At 34.2% G+C, this 18,267-nt stretch overlaps 1 protein-coding gene across 8 annotated transcripts in view; it reads left to right on the top strand.

Annotated features, from left to right (window-relative positions):
- The window catches only part of Ints6l (integrator complex subunit 6 like), a 64,497-nt gene that overhangs the window by 31,615 nt on the left and 14,615 nt on the right, over positions 1–18,267 (top strand). For all 8 annotated transcript variants that reach the window (XM_040286010.2, XM_021726290.3, XM_021726292.3 and 5 more), the window contains one exon: positions 734–866. In XM_040286010.2, the coding sequence (XP_040141944.2) occupies positions 734–866 (133 nt within the window). The remainder of the gene's footprint in view (positions 1–733; positions 867–18,267) is intronic.

Here is an 18,267-nt window from a genome sequence, read left to right as displayed (position 1 = left end):
CCTGCCTTATAATAGGTTACTAAAAAAATGTTTATCAAGTGAAAAATGAATACCTGGGTAGTGGAATGGGACAGTGAAGAGAAATAGAGCAAGTTAATAGTAGTATATATGAGGACTGTTCACACATCTTTTAAATGGGCTTTGTTTTTGTAATTGCTGCTTTAGGCATGGAACCATGTTCCATTTTCCTAGAAGTCTACCCTAATCACTACTTGTTCTTTTGAGCAGTTAATTTGTTTTAATGTCTGTTATCATTTAATGGTATTTCAGCCTTATTTTTCCATTGTACTAATCAAGTAAATATTTGTACATTGTTGATGTGGCCTGTGGTCTCTGAATGGTTATTGCATAGTTTTGTTTCATTTTTTTCTTTTTATTTTTTAAAAATTTTTTTTAGTTGTAGATGGACATGATATTTTTATTTTTATTTATTTTTTTATGTGGTCCTAAGGATTGAACCTAGGGCCTCACACATGCAAAGCGAGCACTCTACTGCTGAGCTACAACCCCTGCCCATTGTTTAATTTCTTAATGTAATATATGGAAAAATTATAATCTCAACATTCATATTTAGTGTCATATATTATGACTTAACCATAGGCTAAAAGCACTATACTATTTTTAAGCTTGAATTAAACTGTGCCACAGATGTTGCTATGAAATGTTCCTATGAGTTTGGCTTTACATAAAATTATTATTGTATTAACTGTACATTAATTCATGTTCTTTTCAGGTATTTGTTACTAGTAGTGGAAAATACAATGAACTTGGATATCCATTTGGTTATTTAAAAGCTAGTACAACTTTAACTTGTGTGAACCTCTTTGTGATGCCTTACAACTACCCAGTTTTACTTCCTCTTTTAGGTAAGTAAAATATGTCATTTAATCATCTTTAAAATACAGCAAAAAGTAGATATGAATTAAGTATTTCAAATTAACCAAATAATACTTGATATCAGAATAAATAAAAGTATAAAAATTGATTTGAAAGGATAGAATTTGCATATTTTCTGGATTTTTTTTCTTTTTATTGATTGTACATCAAATAGAATAGATACCTGACCTCTGCTGTGTGATTATTATGCTGTTCTTGAGGTAGCAAGCCCCAATGAAATCCTCCTCTTCATTTTTAAAATGTACCTGGCCTTTTTTGTAAACTGGCTTGGGCCAAAAAATAATTGTGATTGACCTTCTAAGAATTTTCTTCAGAAAATAGGGTTTTCAATTCCTGAGTAAGAAAATGGTGCTGGATGCATCATAATACCTGATCTCAAATTATACTACAGAGCTATAGTAATAAAAACAGCATGGTCTGGCATCAAAACCGAAATAAAGGCCAATGTAATACAATAGAAGACACAGGACAAATCCACATAGATAGTCATTTGATACTCAAAAAGAAAGGTACCAACAGCATATGTTGGAGAAAACATAGCTTTTTTAACAATAGTGCTAGATATTTTTAACAATAGTGCTGGAAAACTGGATATTCACATGTACAAGAATGAAACTAGATCCCTATCTCTCACTCTTCACAAAAGCCAACTCAAAGTGGATTGAAGACAAAGGAATTAGAACAGAAACACTACAATTGCCAGAAGAAAACATAGGGTCAACCCTCTGTCAGATTGGCCCAGGCACTGACTTCCTTAGTAAGAGTCCTAAAGCTCAAGAAAAAAAAATAAAACAAAACCATATTCACTATGTAGGATAGCATCAAATTAAAAGCTTCCACACAGTAAAGGAAAAGATTAAGAGGGTCAAGAGAGAGCCTACAGATTGGGAGAAAGTGTTTGCCAGATACTATTCCTCCAGGGGATCAATATCTAGAATATATAAAGAATTAAGAAAACCTTAACAATGGAAATCAAATAACCCAATAAATAAATGGGCAAGTGACCTAAACAGACATTTCGGAGAAGAACTACAAATGGCCAACAAATATATGAGAAAATGTTCAACATCTTTAGCAATCAAGGAAGTACAAATGGAAACTACCCTGAAATTTCTTCTCACTCTAGTCAGAATAGCAATCATCATGAATACAAAATAGTAATTGCTGGCAAGGATGTGGGGTAGGGTTGCAAATTAGTACAACCACTCTGGAAATCGGTAAGGAGGTTACTCAGAAGACTAGGAGTTGAGCCACCAAATGACACAGTTATCCCACTCCTCGGTATATATCCACAAGATCTAACATCAGCATACTGTAGGGATACATCCACAACAATATTTATAGCAGCACAATTCTCAATAGCCAGAAATGGAAAAGTGCCTCTCAACAGATGAATGCATTGAGAAAAAGTGGCATATATATGTGGTATGTATACACAATGGAGTTTTACTGAGCCATAAAGAACTAACTTATGTTAATTGCTGGCAAGTGGATGAAACTGGAAAACATCAAGCTGGTTGAAATAAAGCCAGACTCAGAAAGTTAAGGGTCAAATGTTTTTCTCATATGTGGAAGCTAGGTGTGGGAGGGGTAGAGATGAGAGGAAGAAAGAAAGAAAAGGAGTAAAAAGAATGATCTACTGAAAATAGAGGGGAGACCAGGAGAGTTGAGGAAGGGAATCAATAGGGAGGGAGAAAGGGAGGGAATGGGAAGTACTGGGAATGAAATTGAACAAATTATACTTTGTGCATGTACAAATATATTACAATGAATGAAGTTTTATACATAATTACAATATGCCAATTAAAATAATAATAATAATAATAATAGAAATAGAAGGGGAATTCATACAGTAGAGCTAGTGGATGAGGTGAAGGGAACAGAAAAGAAAAGTACACGGGAATGAAATTTATCAAATTATGTTATGTGCATGTACAAATAATGGCCATAATGATTCATATTATTATGTATAATTCAAATCCATCAGTAAAATATGTATTTGATAGTAAATTAATAAATGAAAAAAAATTGGACTTCCTTTAGGGTATTGGCTTACACTCTTTTTTCCTCAGAATATTAAGTGCTCTTGAGGTCTCTGTTTTAGGCAAGGCAGGAAGTTAGATAACAAGAGTGAATTCTGCAGTCACTGTGGTTATAGAGCTATGGTTTCCATGGAAAAATGCTGACATTTTTCAAGCACTTGTTACTCAGAGACTAATGAAAATGTGTGGAGATTTTTTTCTCATTTGAAGAGCTATATCTATTTAGAGTTATAGACACTTCATGGTGTCTGTTTAGTCATAAAGTTGTAAGAAATTTTGTTTGGTGGGATTTTTCAATTTTGTGAAAAGGATCAATCGTTATAAAGTTTTTATACAAAGGGTCAAATCTTTACTAAGTTTGATCATTACAAGTATAAGACTTTACATACTATAAATAGTACACATTGAGTACTGAAAAAGTAGTACTTTAAAATGTTAAGAAGTTTAAGAACGGGTCTTCATAAATACAGTAGCATGATTGTTTTGCACAGTCTAGTGACATTATTTCTTAGTCCAATCTGAAAAAAAAAACACAAAAACTTCTTTCCAAGAGTTGTTGTCAGTAATACAAAATGTAGGTTATGTCTTGGAGATGCATAAAACTGCCAATAAGATAATCTATCTTTTATATTTATTTTTCCTTTTTCTAAGTTTCCATTATTAGAGAGATTAGACCAGTTAATCTTCACTTAACACTGTTAATTGTATTTTTTTTCTATTTTTAAGCGTACTTTTTTGATCCATGCTATTGATTGTTGATTGACATACAAAAGCTGTGCATATTTAAAGTATACAACTTGATGAGTTTGGAGATAGGTGTACAACCATGAAACCATACCACAGTTTATGATGTAAACCTATCCATCACTTCCAAAAGTTTCCTCTAAAAACTCTCTATATCAAAGGACACAATCAATACTTTGAAAAGGTAGCCTGTGGAATGGGGAAATATTTGCAAATCATATATCTCATAAGGGTTTAATATCCAAACTATATAAAGAACTCCTACAGTTCAACAATAAGAACAACAAATATCCCAATGAAAAATAGGCATTTCTACAAAGATGTATACAAATGGCCAACAAGCATATGAAAAAGCACTCAACATCACTAATCATTGGAGAAATACAAATAAAAGCTACCATAAGCTATTACTTCATTAAAATTACTATGATTAAAAAAAGTGCTGGTGAGGATGTGGAGAAATTAGAATCCTTGTGCACTGTCCCTAGGAATATAAAATGACATAACTATTATGGACAACAGTAGGTAGATTCCTCAGACTATTAAAAATAGAATTATCATATGATGTAGCATTCCTATTTCTGGGTATATATCCAAAAATATTTAATCCAGGATTTTGAAGATACAATTATTCATCTGCATTCATTGCATCATTATTCACAATAGCCAGGAAATGAAAACAACCCAAGTGTCTGTTGATGGATGAATGGATAAAGGAAATGTGGTGTAGCTTAGAGGTATAGCACAAACAGAGGCTGTGCCTTTGATCCCCAGCACAGAAAGAAAGAAAATTTGATGTATACATACAATGGCCTATTATTCGAATTTGAAAAAGGAAAAATAAATCACATGCTACAAAATAGATGAACCTGGATGAACTTATGCAAAATGACATTCACAAAAAGGCATACTGTGTGATTCCACTTATATGAGGTATCACATTCTTAAAAACAGGCTGGGGAGGGAGGAATGAGGAGTTGTTTCAGTTTTGTAAGATATAAAAACTCTACAGATCTGTTGCACAACAATGTGAAAATAGTTAACCCTATTGAATTGTACACTTAAAATGGTTAAGATAGTAAATATTTCATGGTTTTAAACAATTTTAAAAATAAATTATATAAAGACCCTCATATATTCTTTACCCATATTTTCCAATTAGATTATTTGCAAAACTATAGTACATTATCACAACCATGATACTGCATTGATAGTCAAGATGCAGAACATTTTCATCACCACAAGGCGCCCTCATGTGGCCCTTTTGTAGTTCTACCCTTCATCTTGTCCCCACCCCTCCTTAACTACTGGCAACCACTAATATATTCTACATTGCTATAATTTTATCATATCAAGAATGGTATATAAATAGAATCAGTTAGTATGTGATCTTATAGGACTGGATTTTTTTCACTCAACATTATTTTCTAGAGATTAATCCAGGTTATTGTATGAATCAATAGTTTGTTTCTTTTTAATGCTGAATAATAAATCTTGTCATGGGTATATCACATTTTGTATAGTAGCCATTGAAGGGCCTCTTAGCTTATAGTAGCCATTGAAGGGCATCTTAGCTGTCTATACTTTTGAATGAAGTGTTGTGGTGAATGAAGCTACTATAAACATTTATGCACAGTTTTTCTGTGAACTTGAGCATCTTTATTTCTACCGCATAAATATGCAGAACTACAATCTAGTGGTAGTTGTATGTTTAGTTACTTAAGAAACTGCCTAAGTGTTTTCAAAGCACCTCTACCAGATTATATTTCCATGATCAGTGTATGAATGATCCAGTTTCTCTGCATCCTCACCAAACTTTGTTGGTGGTAATTTATTTACTTATTTCTTGTTGTTTTAAGCCATTCCAATAGGTGTATGTTGATACAGATTGTGGTTTTAATTTGCATTTTTCTAATGGTGAATTATATTGATCATCTCTCCAATATGTTTATATACCATCTGTATATCCTATTTGGTGAACTGACTTTTGCTTATATTTACTTGGGTAGTTTGCTTTCATTAGTGCAGAGTTTGTAGAGATCTCCATATGATGGAGATATCAGTCTGTGGTCAGATATGTGGCTTGCAAAGATTGATGTGGATCTTCTTTGGGCAGTGTTTGTCATTCAAGTACCGTGCATATTCTGTTAGATTTCCATCAAAGTATTTCAGTTTTTTTTTGTATTTCATTTGTAATACAATTACAAATGGTATTGTATTTTGAATGTTGGCATCCACATGTTCATTGGTGGTATATAGAAATGCAATTGACTTTTTAATGTGTATATTGTATCCTGGAACCTCCCTTAACTCACTTTCAAGTTGTAGGAGCATTTTGTAGATCCCTGGGAGTTTTCTATGGAGACATTCATGTCATCTGCAAATGGAGACAATTTTACCTTGTCCCATCTGATCTATTTACCATTTATTTCCTTTTCTTGCTGTATTGAACTCTGGAATAGTAATGGTAAGAACAGGCAGCCATGCCTTGTTCCCAGTCTTATGGGATAAAGCATTCATTTTGTTCATTGTGAAATATGTTTTTATAAATGCTCTTAATCAGGTTGTAGATGTTAACCTCCAGTCTTATTTTTTGAGTTTTAAAAATCATGAATAAGGGGGCTGGGGTTGTGGCTTAGCAGTGGAGTGCTTGCCTAGCATGCATGAAGCCCTGGGATCAATCCTCAGCACCACATAAGAATAAATAAATAGGGCTGGGATTGTGGCTCAGCAGTAGAGTGCTCGCCTAGCACGGGCGGGACCCGGGTTCAATTCTCAGTACCACATAAAAATAAAGGCATTGTGTTGTGTCCATCTACAATAAAGATTTTCTCTCTCTCTCTCTCTCTCTCTCTCTCTCTCTCTCTCTCTCTCTCTCTCTCAAAAAAGAATAAATAAATAAAGGTACTGTGTCCAAAAACAACTAAAAAATAAATATTTTTTTAAAATCATGAATAAGTGCTGAAGTTCTTTCAAATGTCTTTTATCAATTAACATGACCACGTGATTATACTGATTGGTTTTGGAATATTGAACCAGATTTGTATTCCTGAAATAAACCCCATTGGTCATGGCATATCGTTCTTTTAAATCTTATTGAGTTCTATTTGGTTACTTTTTTTTAAAGTATTTTTGTACTTACATTCATGAGAGATACTAGTCTATAGTTTTCTTTATTATTTTGTATTGTTTTGGTTTAGGTATTGAATAATACAAGCATCTTTCACTATCCCCCACCCCCCCAACACACACACAAATACTAAAATCTATAGCTACTCAAGTCCCTGGTGTATTGTAGTAAAGTACATGTAACCTACCCATATCATCCCATGCACTTTATTTTGTTTTTATAGTCTACTTATGACTGGTAAATAAAAACAAAAATAATACATAATTTTGGGCATTATGTGATGTTTCCATGCATGTATGCATTGTATATTGTATAAATCAGGGCAAACATGTCCTCAGACATTTATTATTTCTTTTTGCTAAAAAACATTCAAAATCCTTTCTTCTAACTTTTTGAAATAAGTAGTACATTATAGTTATCTGTATTCACCCTACTGTGCAATAGCACAGCACAGCTTCTTACTCTTATCTCACTATAACTTGGTACCTGTTGATCAATTTCTCCCCAGCTCTCTATTCCCCCCACCCTTGCTTTCCCAAGGGTCTTGAAACTACCATTCTACTCTCAACTTCTATGAAGTCAACATTTAGATTCCACATGAGGGAGATTATATCAAACTTGGCATTCTGTGTTTGGTTTATTTCATTTAGCATAACAGGATTTCATTCTTTTTCACAAATGAATAATATTCCATTGTGTTGAAGTACCACATATTTTTTTCTTTTTAGTTACCCATGGCAGTAGAATCTATTTTGATATATTCATACGAACATGTAATATATCTTATTCTAATTAGTATCCCAGTCTTGTCAATGTACACAATGTTGAGATTCACTTTGATGTATTCATAAATGTACATAGGAAAGCTGTGTCAGATTCCTTCCTCTGTCTTTCCTATTCCTATCACCCTTCCCTTCCCTTAATTCCCCTTTGTCTAATCCAGTGAACTTCTATTTTTACCCCCTTGTTGTGGGTGAGCTTCTACATACCAGAGTTCTCATTTAACCTTGTTAACTTTATCATTGATTTCTAATTTTTCCATTACAATCTGATAGAATGCAAGGTATTATCCCTATTTTTTGTATTTGCTAAGAGTTGCTTTGTGGCCTAAGATGTGGTCTATTTTAGAAAATGATCCAGGCAATCCTAAGAAGAAAGTGTATTCAGTCATTCAACTCTAAATCATTAATTATATTTTGGTTGTATAGCTTCTTTATTTAGTTTTTGTTTCAAAGATCCATCCAGGGATGAGAGAGGGGTGGTAAAGTCACCCAGTATTATTGTGTTGTGGTCTCTTAGATTCTTGATATTCACAAGGGTTTGTTTGATGTATGTAGGGGCATAAATATTTATGACTGATCTTGTTGATGTATAAATTCCCTTAAGCAGTATGAAATGACCTTCTTTGTCCCTTCTGATTAACTTTGGCTTGAAGTCCACTTTATCTGATATGTGGATAGAAACCCATTCTAGGATCCTGGTCCCATGAGTCCCCACTAGGTTCCATTTGTGTGGCAGAGTAGGTAATCTTTCACCCCCTCTGCCACCTGTGGATGCCGTCCTTCCTGGTCTCCTGGGTCCGGTCCCCAAGCATACCTACCTGCTTGATCGAATTCTCAGCCCATTCCAGCTAGCCACCAAACCCAAAGGGTGGAAAGGACCTGGGATCTCTCAAGTCTCAATGACCTGTATTTTCCTGGGTAAAACACTTTCCAGGCCTGAATTTATCCTGGTCAACTATGAACACTCCGAATCATGTGGTAGGCATCTGCCCAGTCTGATTCTTGGACCCAGCTTGGATGACACAGGCCTGGGCTCCTGAACTTGTTCCCATAACCACCAGCCACCATAGCATGGTGGGAAAAATGACATCTGCCTCATCTCCATGGACAGCCAGTAGATAAGGAGCATCTTTCCTGCACCAGCATATGGTTTAGCTCACTCTCTGGATCAGTCAGACAGTGTCCTTGATCTCTTTTTCTGTATCAAGACATGCCACCATGTCACCTGAAATGTAGGTTCTCTTAGTCTTCTTCCCTGCTTTACCTGTGGTGGATCAGCTCTGGTGGCCACTGCTGCCAGTGGTGGGTTTTCTTCTTCTATTTTATTATATCTAACCTTCTAAGTCCCTAAGCTGTTCTGGGAGTCTACTGTCTAAATCCCAGTATAATCCCTCTCACTCACCTCACTGAGAATCTGTTTACCTGTTTTCCTGGTCTCATGCCATGGAGCAGCTTGGAAAGCAACCTCCTTTACTTTGCCATCTTCAGGAATTCCAGATTCATTTTTTTTATCTATTCATCAGTTGATGGACATGTAAGTAACTTTGATTTCTTGACAACTGTGAATACTGCTGCAGTAAACATGGGAGTGCAGGTATCTCTTCAATATATTGATTTCATTTCCTTTAGATACATATCCAGTAGTAAGATTGCTGGATCATATGGTAGTTCTATTTTAATTTAAAAGAAAATTTTTCAAGGAACTTCTGTACTGTTTTTCAAAATGACTATAGCAATTTACATTCTCCCCCTACAATTTGCAAAGGCTCCCTTTTCTCCACATCCTCATCAGCACTTGTATTGCTTGTCTTTTTGACATGAGTCATTCTTACTGCAATGAGGTGTTATCTCAATGTGGTTTTGCTTTGCATTTCTCTGATGATTAGTGCTGTTGGGAATTTTCTCAAATACTTGTTGGTCATCTATATCTCTTGCAAGTGTTTATCAAGTCTGTTGCCCATTTTTAATTGGGCTGTTTGTTTGTAGTTTTGGAGTTCCTTATATTTCTGGATATCAACCTCTTGTCAGATATACAATTTGCAAATATTTGCCCCCTCCCATTCTGCAGGTTGTGTCTTCATTGTGTTGATTGTCATTTTGACTGTGCAAAAACATTTTAGTTTAATGTATTTGTCCATTTATTTGTCTAGTTTTTTGCTTTTGGTTCTTGTGCTTTGGGGTCTTGTCCAAAAAATCCTTGCCCATACCAATGTCCTGTAGCGTTTTCCATATATCCTCTACTAGTAGTTTCATAGTTTCAGATCTCATATTTAAGTCATTAATTAGATTTTGGTTTGATGAAAGGAATCTAGTTGCATTCTTCTGCATGTGGATATCCAAATTTCCCAGCACCATTTATTGAACAGATTGTCTTTTCTCTGCTGTGTGAATGTTCTAGCACCCTTATGGAAAATCAATTGGCTGTAGATGTGTGAGTTTATGTGCAGGTCTCTATTCAGATTCCTTTGGTTTGTTTTTATGCCAATACCATGCTCATTTGATTACTATAGCTTTGTTGTATATTTTGAAGTCAGATAGCATAATGCCTCATTCATTCTTTGCTCTTTTTGCTTAAGATTCATTTTGCTATTCAGAAATTTAAGGGATTACGTACAAATTTTTAAAATTATTTTTCTCTAATTCTGTGAAGAATGTCATTGGTGTGTTGATAAGGATTGCAGTGAATCTGTAGATTATTTGAGTAGTGTAGGCACTTTGACAATATTAATTCTTCAAATTCATGAACACAGGATGTCTTTCAATTTTTTTGGGGGGGGAAGTGTCCCTTTAAATTTTTTCATCAATGTTGAATAGGTGTCATTTAGAGATTTTTTTCAGTTCTTTGGCTAAATTAATTGGAGAGATTTCTTTTTTTCTAGCTATTTCAGATGGACCTTTATTTTATTTATTATTTTTATATGGTGCTGAGAATTGAGCCCAGTGCCTCACACACACTAGGAAAGCATTCTACCTCTCAGCCACAACCTCACCCCTCTAGTTATTGTAAATGGGATTGCTTTCTTGTTTTCCAGTTCAGATAATTGGCTATTGGATATGACAGTGTTACAATTTTTCTGTGTTTATTTTGTATGCTGCAGCTTCACTTGATTTGTTTACTAGTTCCAATAGGTTTTTTTTTTTTGGTGGACTCTTTAGGGTTTTCCATATATCATGTCTTCTACAAACAGTGACAATTTCATTTCCTTTTTTTCCAATTTGTTGCCCTTAATTTTTCTTGCCTGATTTATCTGGCTGGTACTTCTAGTTTTATGTTGAATAAAAGTGGTAAAAGTGGGCTTCCCCATCTTGTTCCAGAGCTTAGAAAGAAAACATTCAGCTTTACTCCACTTGGTATGTAATCTGTCAGCTTATCACATATGACCTTTATTATGTTGAAGTATATTCTTTTCATATATAATTTGTTCCACATTTTTATCATGAATGGGATGTTGAATTTATCAGATGCTTTTTCTGCATCTAATTAGATGATCATATGGATTTTGTCCTTAATTTTGTTGATGTGTTAGATTGCATTTATTTATTTAGGTATGTTAAGCCACCCTTGTATTCCTCCTGCTTGATCATGATAAATACTCTTTTTAATGTGCTGTTGGATTTAATTTGCTAGTGTTTGTTAAGGATTTTTATGTTTCTGTTCACCAAGGATATTGGTCTGTAACTTTCTTTTTTTATTGTATCCTTGTCTGCATTTGATATCTGGGTAATTTTGGCCTTGTAGAATGTATTTGGAAGAATTCCCTGCTCCTCAAAATTTATTTGAAATAATTTTAAAATAATTGGTATTAATTCTTTAAATGTTTGGTAGATCTCAGAAGTGAAACATCTGGTCCTGGGCTTTTCCTTGATAGGAGACTTTTTCTTACTGATTCAATCCCATTACTTGTTCTTGGTCTATTCAAGTTTTCTATTTCTTCATGGTTCAGTCTTGGTAAGGTGTATGTGTCTAGGAATTTGTTAATTTCTTCTAGATTATCAAATTTGTTGGCATGTAGTTATTCATAATAATCTCTAATGATTGTATTTCTGTGATGTCAGTTGTAATGCCTCTCTTCCATATATATTTAAAATCATGTCTAGGTTACTTATAATGCCTAATTCAATGTAAGTGCTATGTAAATAGTTGCTATGCTGTATTGTTTAGGGAATAATGACAAGAACATAGAATATATGGGTTAAGTACAGATGCAATCCCTACCCCTATCCTTGTTTGAATCTTTTGTGTGGAACCCACAGATATATGGAGGACTAATTGTTAATTTCATAAAAGGAAGTGAGACTTGTTCTTCCTATTCGGTTTTCTAGAAGAAATTGTGTTTAATTCATATTTTATTATTATTATTTAAACATTTGATAGAATATTTCAATGAAACTGCCAGGTACAATACCATGCATATGTAATCCCAGCTACTTAGGAAGCTGAGGTGGGAAACTCACAAGTTTGAGGCCCACCTTAGCAATTTAATGAGATGCCATCTCAAAAAATAAAAAAGAAGTAAAACATTCCTTGGTCCAATCTCCAGTACCACCACAAAAAGAATTTCTCAGTGAAACTATTTAGGCCTAGATATTCCGTTGGCAGGGGTTAAATGATTAATTGAATTACTTTCAGAGTCATGAGGTTCTTCAGATTATTTCATTGGGTGAATAATGGTTAGTTGTGTTTCTGTGGAATTTGACCATTTCATCTAAATTGTCACATTTAAGTATGGAGGGTAGTTCTTAGTAATCCTTTACTATTCTTTTGGTATGTGGTTCTATGAGGATATCACTGATTTCATTCATGGTATTGACAATAGAGTCTCATGTCTTTTTTGTCAGTCTCATCAGAGGATTGTCCCTTTAATTGATCTTATCAAAGAAACAGCTATTTTGTGTCTTAATTTTATCATTTTTCTTTTGTTCAGTTTCATTGGTGTCTTTTTTGTTGTTGCTATTTCCTTTCTTTGGGTTTGTTATACTTTTTTATTCTCTGGATAGAATCTTAGATTATTGGTTTGAATCTTCATTTTTAAAATTTCTCTCTCAGCACTGATGTAATCTTAACATGAAAATTGTCAAATTTTAATATGCTATATTTCATTTTCATTCACTTCAATATCTTTTGATATCTCTTGACACTCTTTGACTCATATATTATTTAGAAGTGTATTGTTGGATTTCCAAGTATTTTGAAATTTTCCTGTTACTTTTCTATTAGCAGTTTCTAGCTTGATACCATCGTGATCAGAACACACACTGCGTGACATCCATTCTTCTAAATATGTTGACATTTGTTTTATGGCAAATGCTATTGTCTGTCTTGGTATACATTCCATGGATGCTTGAGAATAATGTGTGGTACACTGTTGCTGGATGGAGTATTTTATAGCTGTTAAATTGTTCCTGTTGGTTAGTGTTCTGCTATGTTTTCATTCTTTTTCTACTTGCTCTTGCATTTGTTGAGACAGAAATCTTAAAGTCCCCAACTATAATTATGGATTTGTCAGTTTCTTTTTCACTTCCGTCAAGTTTTGCTTCAAATACTTTGCAACTCTGCTTGTTATTTGGTGCCTTCACATTTGGAAGTGCTGTGTATTCTTCCTGTAATGAATCTCTTCTAATTTTCTTTGCTTCTAAGTGCACTTTATCAGATATTAATATAGCCAATCCTGCTATTCTTTAATGTTTGTAGGATTTCCTTTTCCATTATTTCATCTATCTATCTATCTATTTATCTATCTATCTATCTATCTATCTATCTATCTATCTATCTATCTATCTGTCTATCTATAGGTAGTGGGGATTGAACCCAGTGGCATTTAACTACTGAGCCACATCCCCAGTCCTCTTTTGACTTTCATCTAGAGAGGCAGGGTCTCACTGAGTTGCTAGTTTCTGAGGCTAGCTTTATCCTCCTGCCTCAGCCTTCTGAGCTGCTGGGATTATAGGCATGTACCACCAGATCTGGCCCAACATTTTATTTTTAACATGACTATGACCACTAAGTTTTAATGAATTTCTTATAAACATGTTTGAATTCATGTTTTTTCATCCATTCTGCAAATCTTAGCCTTTTCATTGTTATGTTTACACATCTAATATAATATTATATATAATATATAATTTAATATAATTATTGTTATATGTTAGGGCTTAAGTCTGCATTTTGATATTTTTATTCATTGTTTTCTCTGGTTTTCATTTCTCTATTTTCATCTTCCTGACTCGTTTTGGGTTATTTGGACATTTTTAAAGATTCCATCTTCATTTTTCTGTAGTGTTTTTGAGTATATCTGTTTGAATAGATCTGTAAGGGACTTTTCTAGATGTTATATATACATAACTTAGGCAGTATACCAGTGTCATTATTGTATAAATTCGAGGGAAATATAGAATCTTTACATTACTTTATCCTTTTCCATTTATGATAAAATTAGCCTAGCTATTCCCTAAATATTTAGAAACATGTGAGGCACAACTTTTGTTTCAACTGTCAAACAGAAAACACAAGAGGAAAAAGAAAGCCTATTGTATTGACTCTTATTTTTGCTTATCATGTTATTTCTTCCTTCCTTATGCTCTAAGGTTCATTTTTTTATTGTAAGAACTTCTATAGCTGGTTTGTTTTTTTTTTGTTGTTGTTGTTGTTTTTTTGCTGGGGGGGTGGTGGCGTGGGGAGTCTGCTATTGACAAATTCTCTTAGTTTCCTTTTATCCAAGAATGTCCTAATCTTATCCAGGCCTGGTGGTGCATACCTGCAATCACCATGACTCAAGAGGCGAGGCAGGAAGGTAACCAAGTTCAAGGCCAGCCTCAGCAACTTAGTAAGACCCTGTCTCAAAGATAAAAAGTACTCAAGATGGAGCTCAGTGGTAGAATGCTACTGGGTTTGAACCCCAGTACTTGGGGAAAAACAAACGAAAGAATGTTTTTGTGAACGATGTTTTTGTTAGATATAGGACTCTGGGTTGACAGCATTTGTATTTCAACACCTGAAATTTCTGTGCTACTTCCTTCTACTCTTTGGTTTATAGAAACAAATCCACTTTTATTCTGATTGTTTTACCACTATAGATGAGGTGTTGATTTTCTCTGCTTTTAAGACATATTTCTGTCTTTAGTTTTTAAAAGTATAATTAGGATGTGTCTTGGCATGCATTTCTTTGAGTTTGTTCTGTTTGGAATTCATTTAGCTTCAAGAATCTATTTATGTGTCTTTCCAAATTTGTACATTTTCAGTTATTATTATCTTGAATACTTTCAAACCACCTTCTTTCTCCTCTCCTTTCATAACCCCTATAATCTCATGGATTTCTGAGGCTCTGTTCATTTTTTTCCATTCTACTTTCTCTGTTTTTCAGATTAGATTATTTCTATAATTCTGTTTTCCAGTTCACTGATTACTTCTTCTGTCCCCTTCATTCCGCTGTTGAGACTATTCACTGAGCTTTTTAAATTTTGGTTATTGTACCTTTCAGTCCTAAAATGTCCATTTGCTGCTTCTTTATATCTTCTACTTATTTTTCATCTGCTTGCTGAGGCTGTCCATGTTTTAACAAGCCTATTCATCATTATTTATTGAAACAAATTTTATAATGGCTTCTTTAAAATTTTTATAAATATTTCTAATATTGATACCTTGTTGTTGGCCTCTTTTGGTTTTTTAAAATATTTTTAGTTGTTGATGGACCTTTATTTTTATTTATTTATACATGGTGCTGAGAATCAAACCGAGTGCCTCACGCCTGCTAGGCAAGTGCGCTACCATTGAGCCACAACCCCAGCCCCATCTTTTGTGTTTTAAAATTTATTTTGATGTCTTTCTGGCTTCTGGTATGTGAGTGATTTTTTTCCCAGTTGAAATCTATACATTTTCAATATTATGGGTCTCTGGATTTTTATTTTTTATTTTTTGGCAGTACTGGGAATGGAACCTGGGGCTTCATACATGCTATGCAAGTGCTCCACCAATAAGCTGCATCCCAAGCCCCTTTTATTTTTTTTTTTATCTTGAGCCTGGGTCTTCCTAAGTTGCTCAGGTTGGCCTCCAACTTATAATCCTCCTGTCAGCCTCCTGAGTCACTGGAATTACAGGTGAGTGACACTATGCCTGGCTTGTAGGTTTCTTTTTTTTTTCCTTTTTTAAATTGAAGTCTGGGGACTTATGTAAAAAATAAAATTCTGTTTTATATTAAGATCAGTTATGTGAGGTGGGGCTGTAGCTCAGTGGTAGAGCACTTGCCTAGCCTGCACTAGGCAGTGAGTTCAATCCCCAGCACCTCAAAAAGAAAAGAATACTTCAGTTATGATCAGGAAGAAGAAAGGAAGATGTGTCAGAAAAAAAGACTAAAGAAGAATAATTTGTATAAGTTTCTATATATCTCATGCTTGACAGTTTACATTCCATACTAATTCAGTTCCTTAGAATATTATTGTGGTAAGGCAGTTATCACTTACACCATTTTATAGCTGAAATGAGTGCTCAAAAAGGTGAATTGACTTATGCAGACTCACTTAGCTAGGGAAGTGACTGAGCTTGCACTCCAAAACAGGTCTACTCTCTGTAGGAGAGTAGAGGAGAAAGAAAGAAACTGGAAGAGAAAATATCAGTAGCTTTTGAGGTATTGCCTGTATTATTTTACTTTATTCTACACTTTTATCTCCTATTCTTTAAAATATGAATCAGCTAATTGTTGATGAAGTCTTTACTGTACCATCCTAGAGACCCCATGCAAATGGACATCTAATAGCATAGAAACCATTTTCTGAGCCACAGTATCCCTACTATTATTCTAGACTATGGAACATTTTCTTCCTTCCCCTGACCCTCATTTAAAAAATTGGAGAAGAAATATTTAGACTAAGCCAACTTCTGGGCAGAATCATTGCACTTGGCCTTGTTAGAAATACTAAGTGTATTCCTGACTCTGGTTATCTAATCTATTTGTATCTAAAAGTCTCTTCAGTGTTTTTATTTGTCAGTTTTCAAAAATCTGCCTAATTCCAAACAGATTCCATGTAAAGACACAGTATGATGGGATATTTCCATGGTGTCTCATGGTGTCAAGATATAAATGAAGATCTGAATGGTCTGTAAAGGACTGGCATGCTGCAATGAACCAGAAATCTCTTCAGATCTTTTTTGTTTTTGTTTTTAACCCTATACCAAAGAATGAAAGACCTACATTTTATGACTCTGTAAATTCATTTCAGCAGGAGTGAATAATTTGTTATAGTACTAAAAGGAAGAAAATGTGTAGTTGCTTTTTATTTATTTATTTAGGTACTGAGGATTGAACCCAGGGGTACTTAACCACTGAGCCACATCCCCAGCCCTTTATTTTATTTTATTTATTTATTTTTATTTTGAGACAGGGCCTTGCTAAGTTGCTTGGGACCTTCTTAAATTGCCAAGGCTGGCTTTGAACTAACAATCCTCCTGCCTCAGCCTCTCAAATTGCTGAGATTTCAGGTGTGCACCACCACACCCAGCTTATAGTTGCCTTTTTAAAAAATATATTTTTAGTTGTACTTGGATACAGTGTCTTTATTTATTTTTATGTGGTGCTGAGGATCGAACCCAGTGCCTCACACATGCAAGGTAAGCGCTCTACCACTGAGCTACAGCCCCAGCCCTATAGTTGCTTTTCTTAACTAAAGTAATTCAGAATTTCAAAGAAAAGCCTATTTGTAGAGAAATTAAGCATGGTTTTATTTCTGGAAGTAAATATTTGCTTTTTTAAAAGTAAAAATTAAAACCTGAAGAAACAGAGTAGAGAATGAATTCATGGTATATTTTGTATTTGTAGTATGTGTGTCAGATTCATTTTGATGTCTGGAGATGCCAATTTTGAATTATTATATATGCTTCTTACCCTTGAAAGGAAATAATAAAGTTTGAAGGAAATAATGATATGTTTTGGAAATTGTCTTACAGTATATAAAATATATTTAGATTATCAAAATAATTAAAGTGTGAAAGGGTAGGAAATGTCTGCACATTTAAGTTAAATATCTTCAGTTACATTGATATACATGGTACTTAAGAAACATTCAGGGCTGGGTTGTGGCTCAGCGGTAGAGCACTTACCTAGCTCATGTGAGGCCTGGGGTTTGATCATCAGCACCACATAAAAATAAGTAATAAAATAAACATTATATATATGAAACATGTTCATCTGTACCGAATTTCAACTTTATCCTAATATCTCTATGTGCTTTTACTATCACCCAATAACTAAAATTTAAGTGACACAAAGTTTGGCTCAAAATGTTTGAACACAGAAAACGAAGCAATGAAGAGGAAGGGAAATATGGATGAACAAATAGGAGCCAATTAAGGAGAACCCAAAATATAACTCCGAGCTTGCCCTTCACTGCCTTGAAACTATAGACTGAGCTTTTCTTCTCAGATGTTTTGTACAATTTCTCTCTTTTAAAAAATATTATTTTTTTAGTTGTAGTTGGACACAATACCTTTATTCCATTCATTTATTTTTATGTGGTGCTGAGGATCAAACACAGAGCCCCGCGCATGCTAGGCGAGTGCTCTACCACTGAGCCACAACCCCAGCTGCTGTAAAATATCTTTACCTTAACCTTTCAGCAAAACCAATAACATATTCTATGTTTAAATGAAAGAAATATTATTCCATCCACCACTGACTATGGA

Source organism: Ictidomys tridecemlineatus, chromosome X (assembly GCF_052094955.1).
Source record: "Ictidomys tridecemlineatus isolate mIctTri1 chromosome X, mIctTri1.hap1, whole genome shotgun sequence".
Classification (NCBI taxonomy): Eukaryota; Metazoa; Chordata; class Mammalia; order Rodentia; family Sciuridae; genus Ictidomys; species Ictidomys tridecemlineatus.
This window is presented reverse-complemented; position numbering and strand designations above follow the sequence as displayed.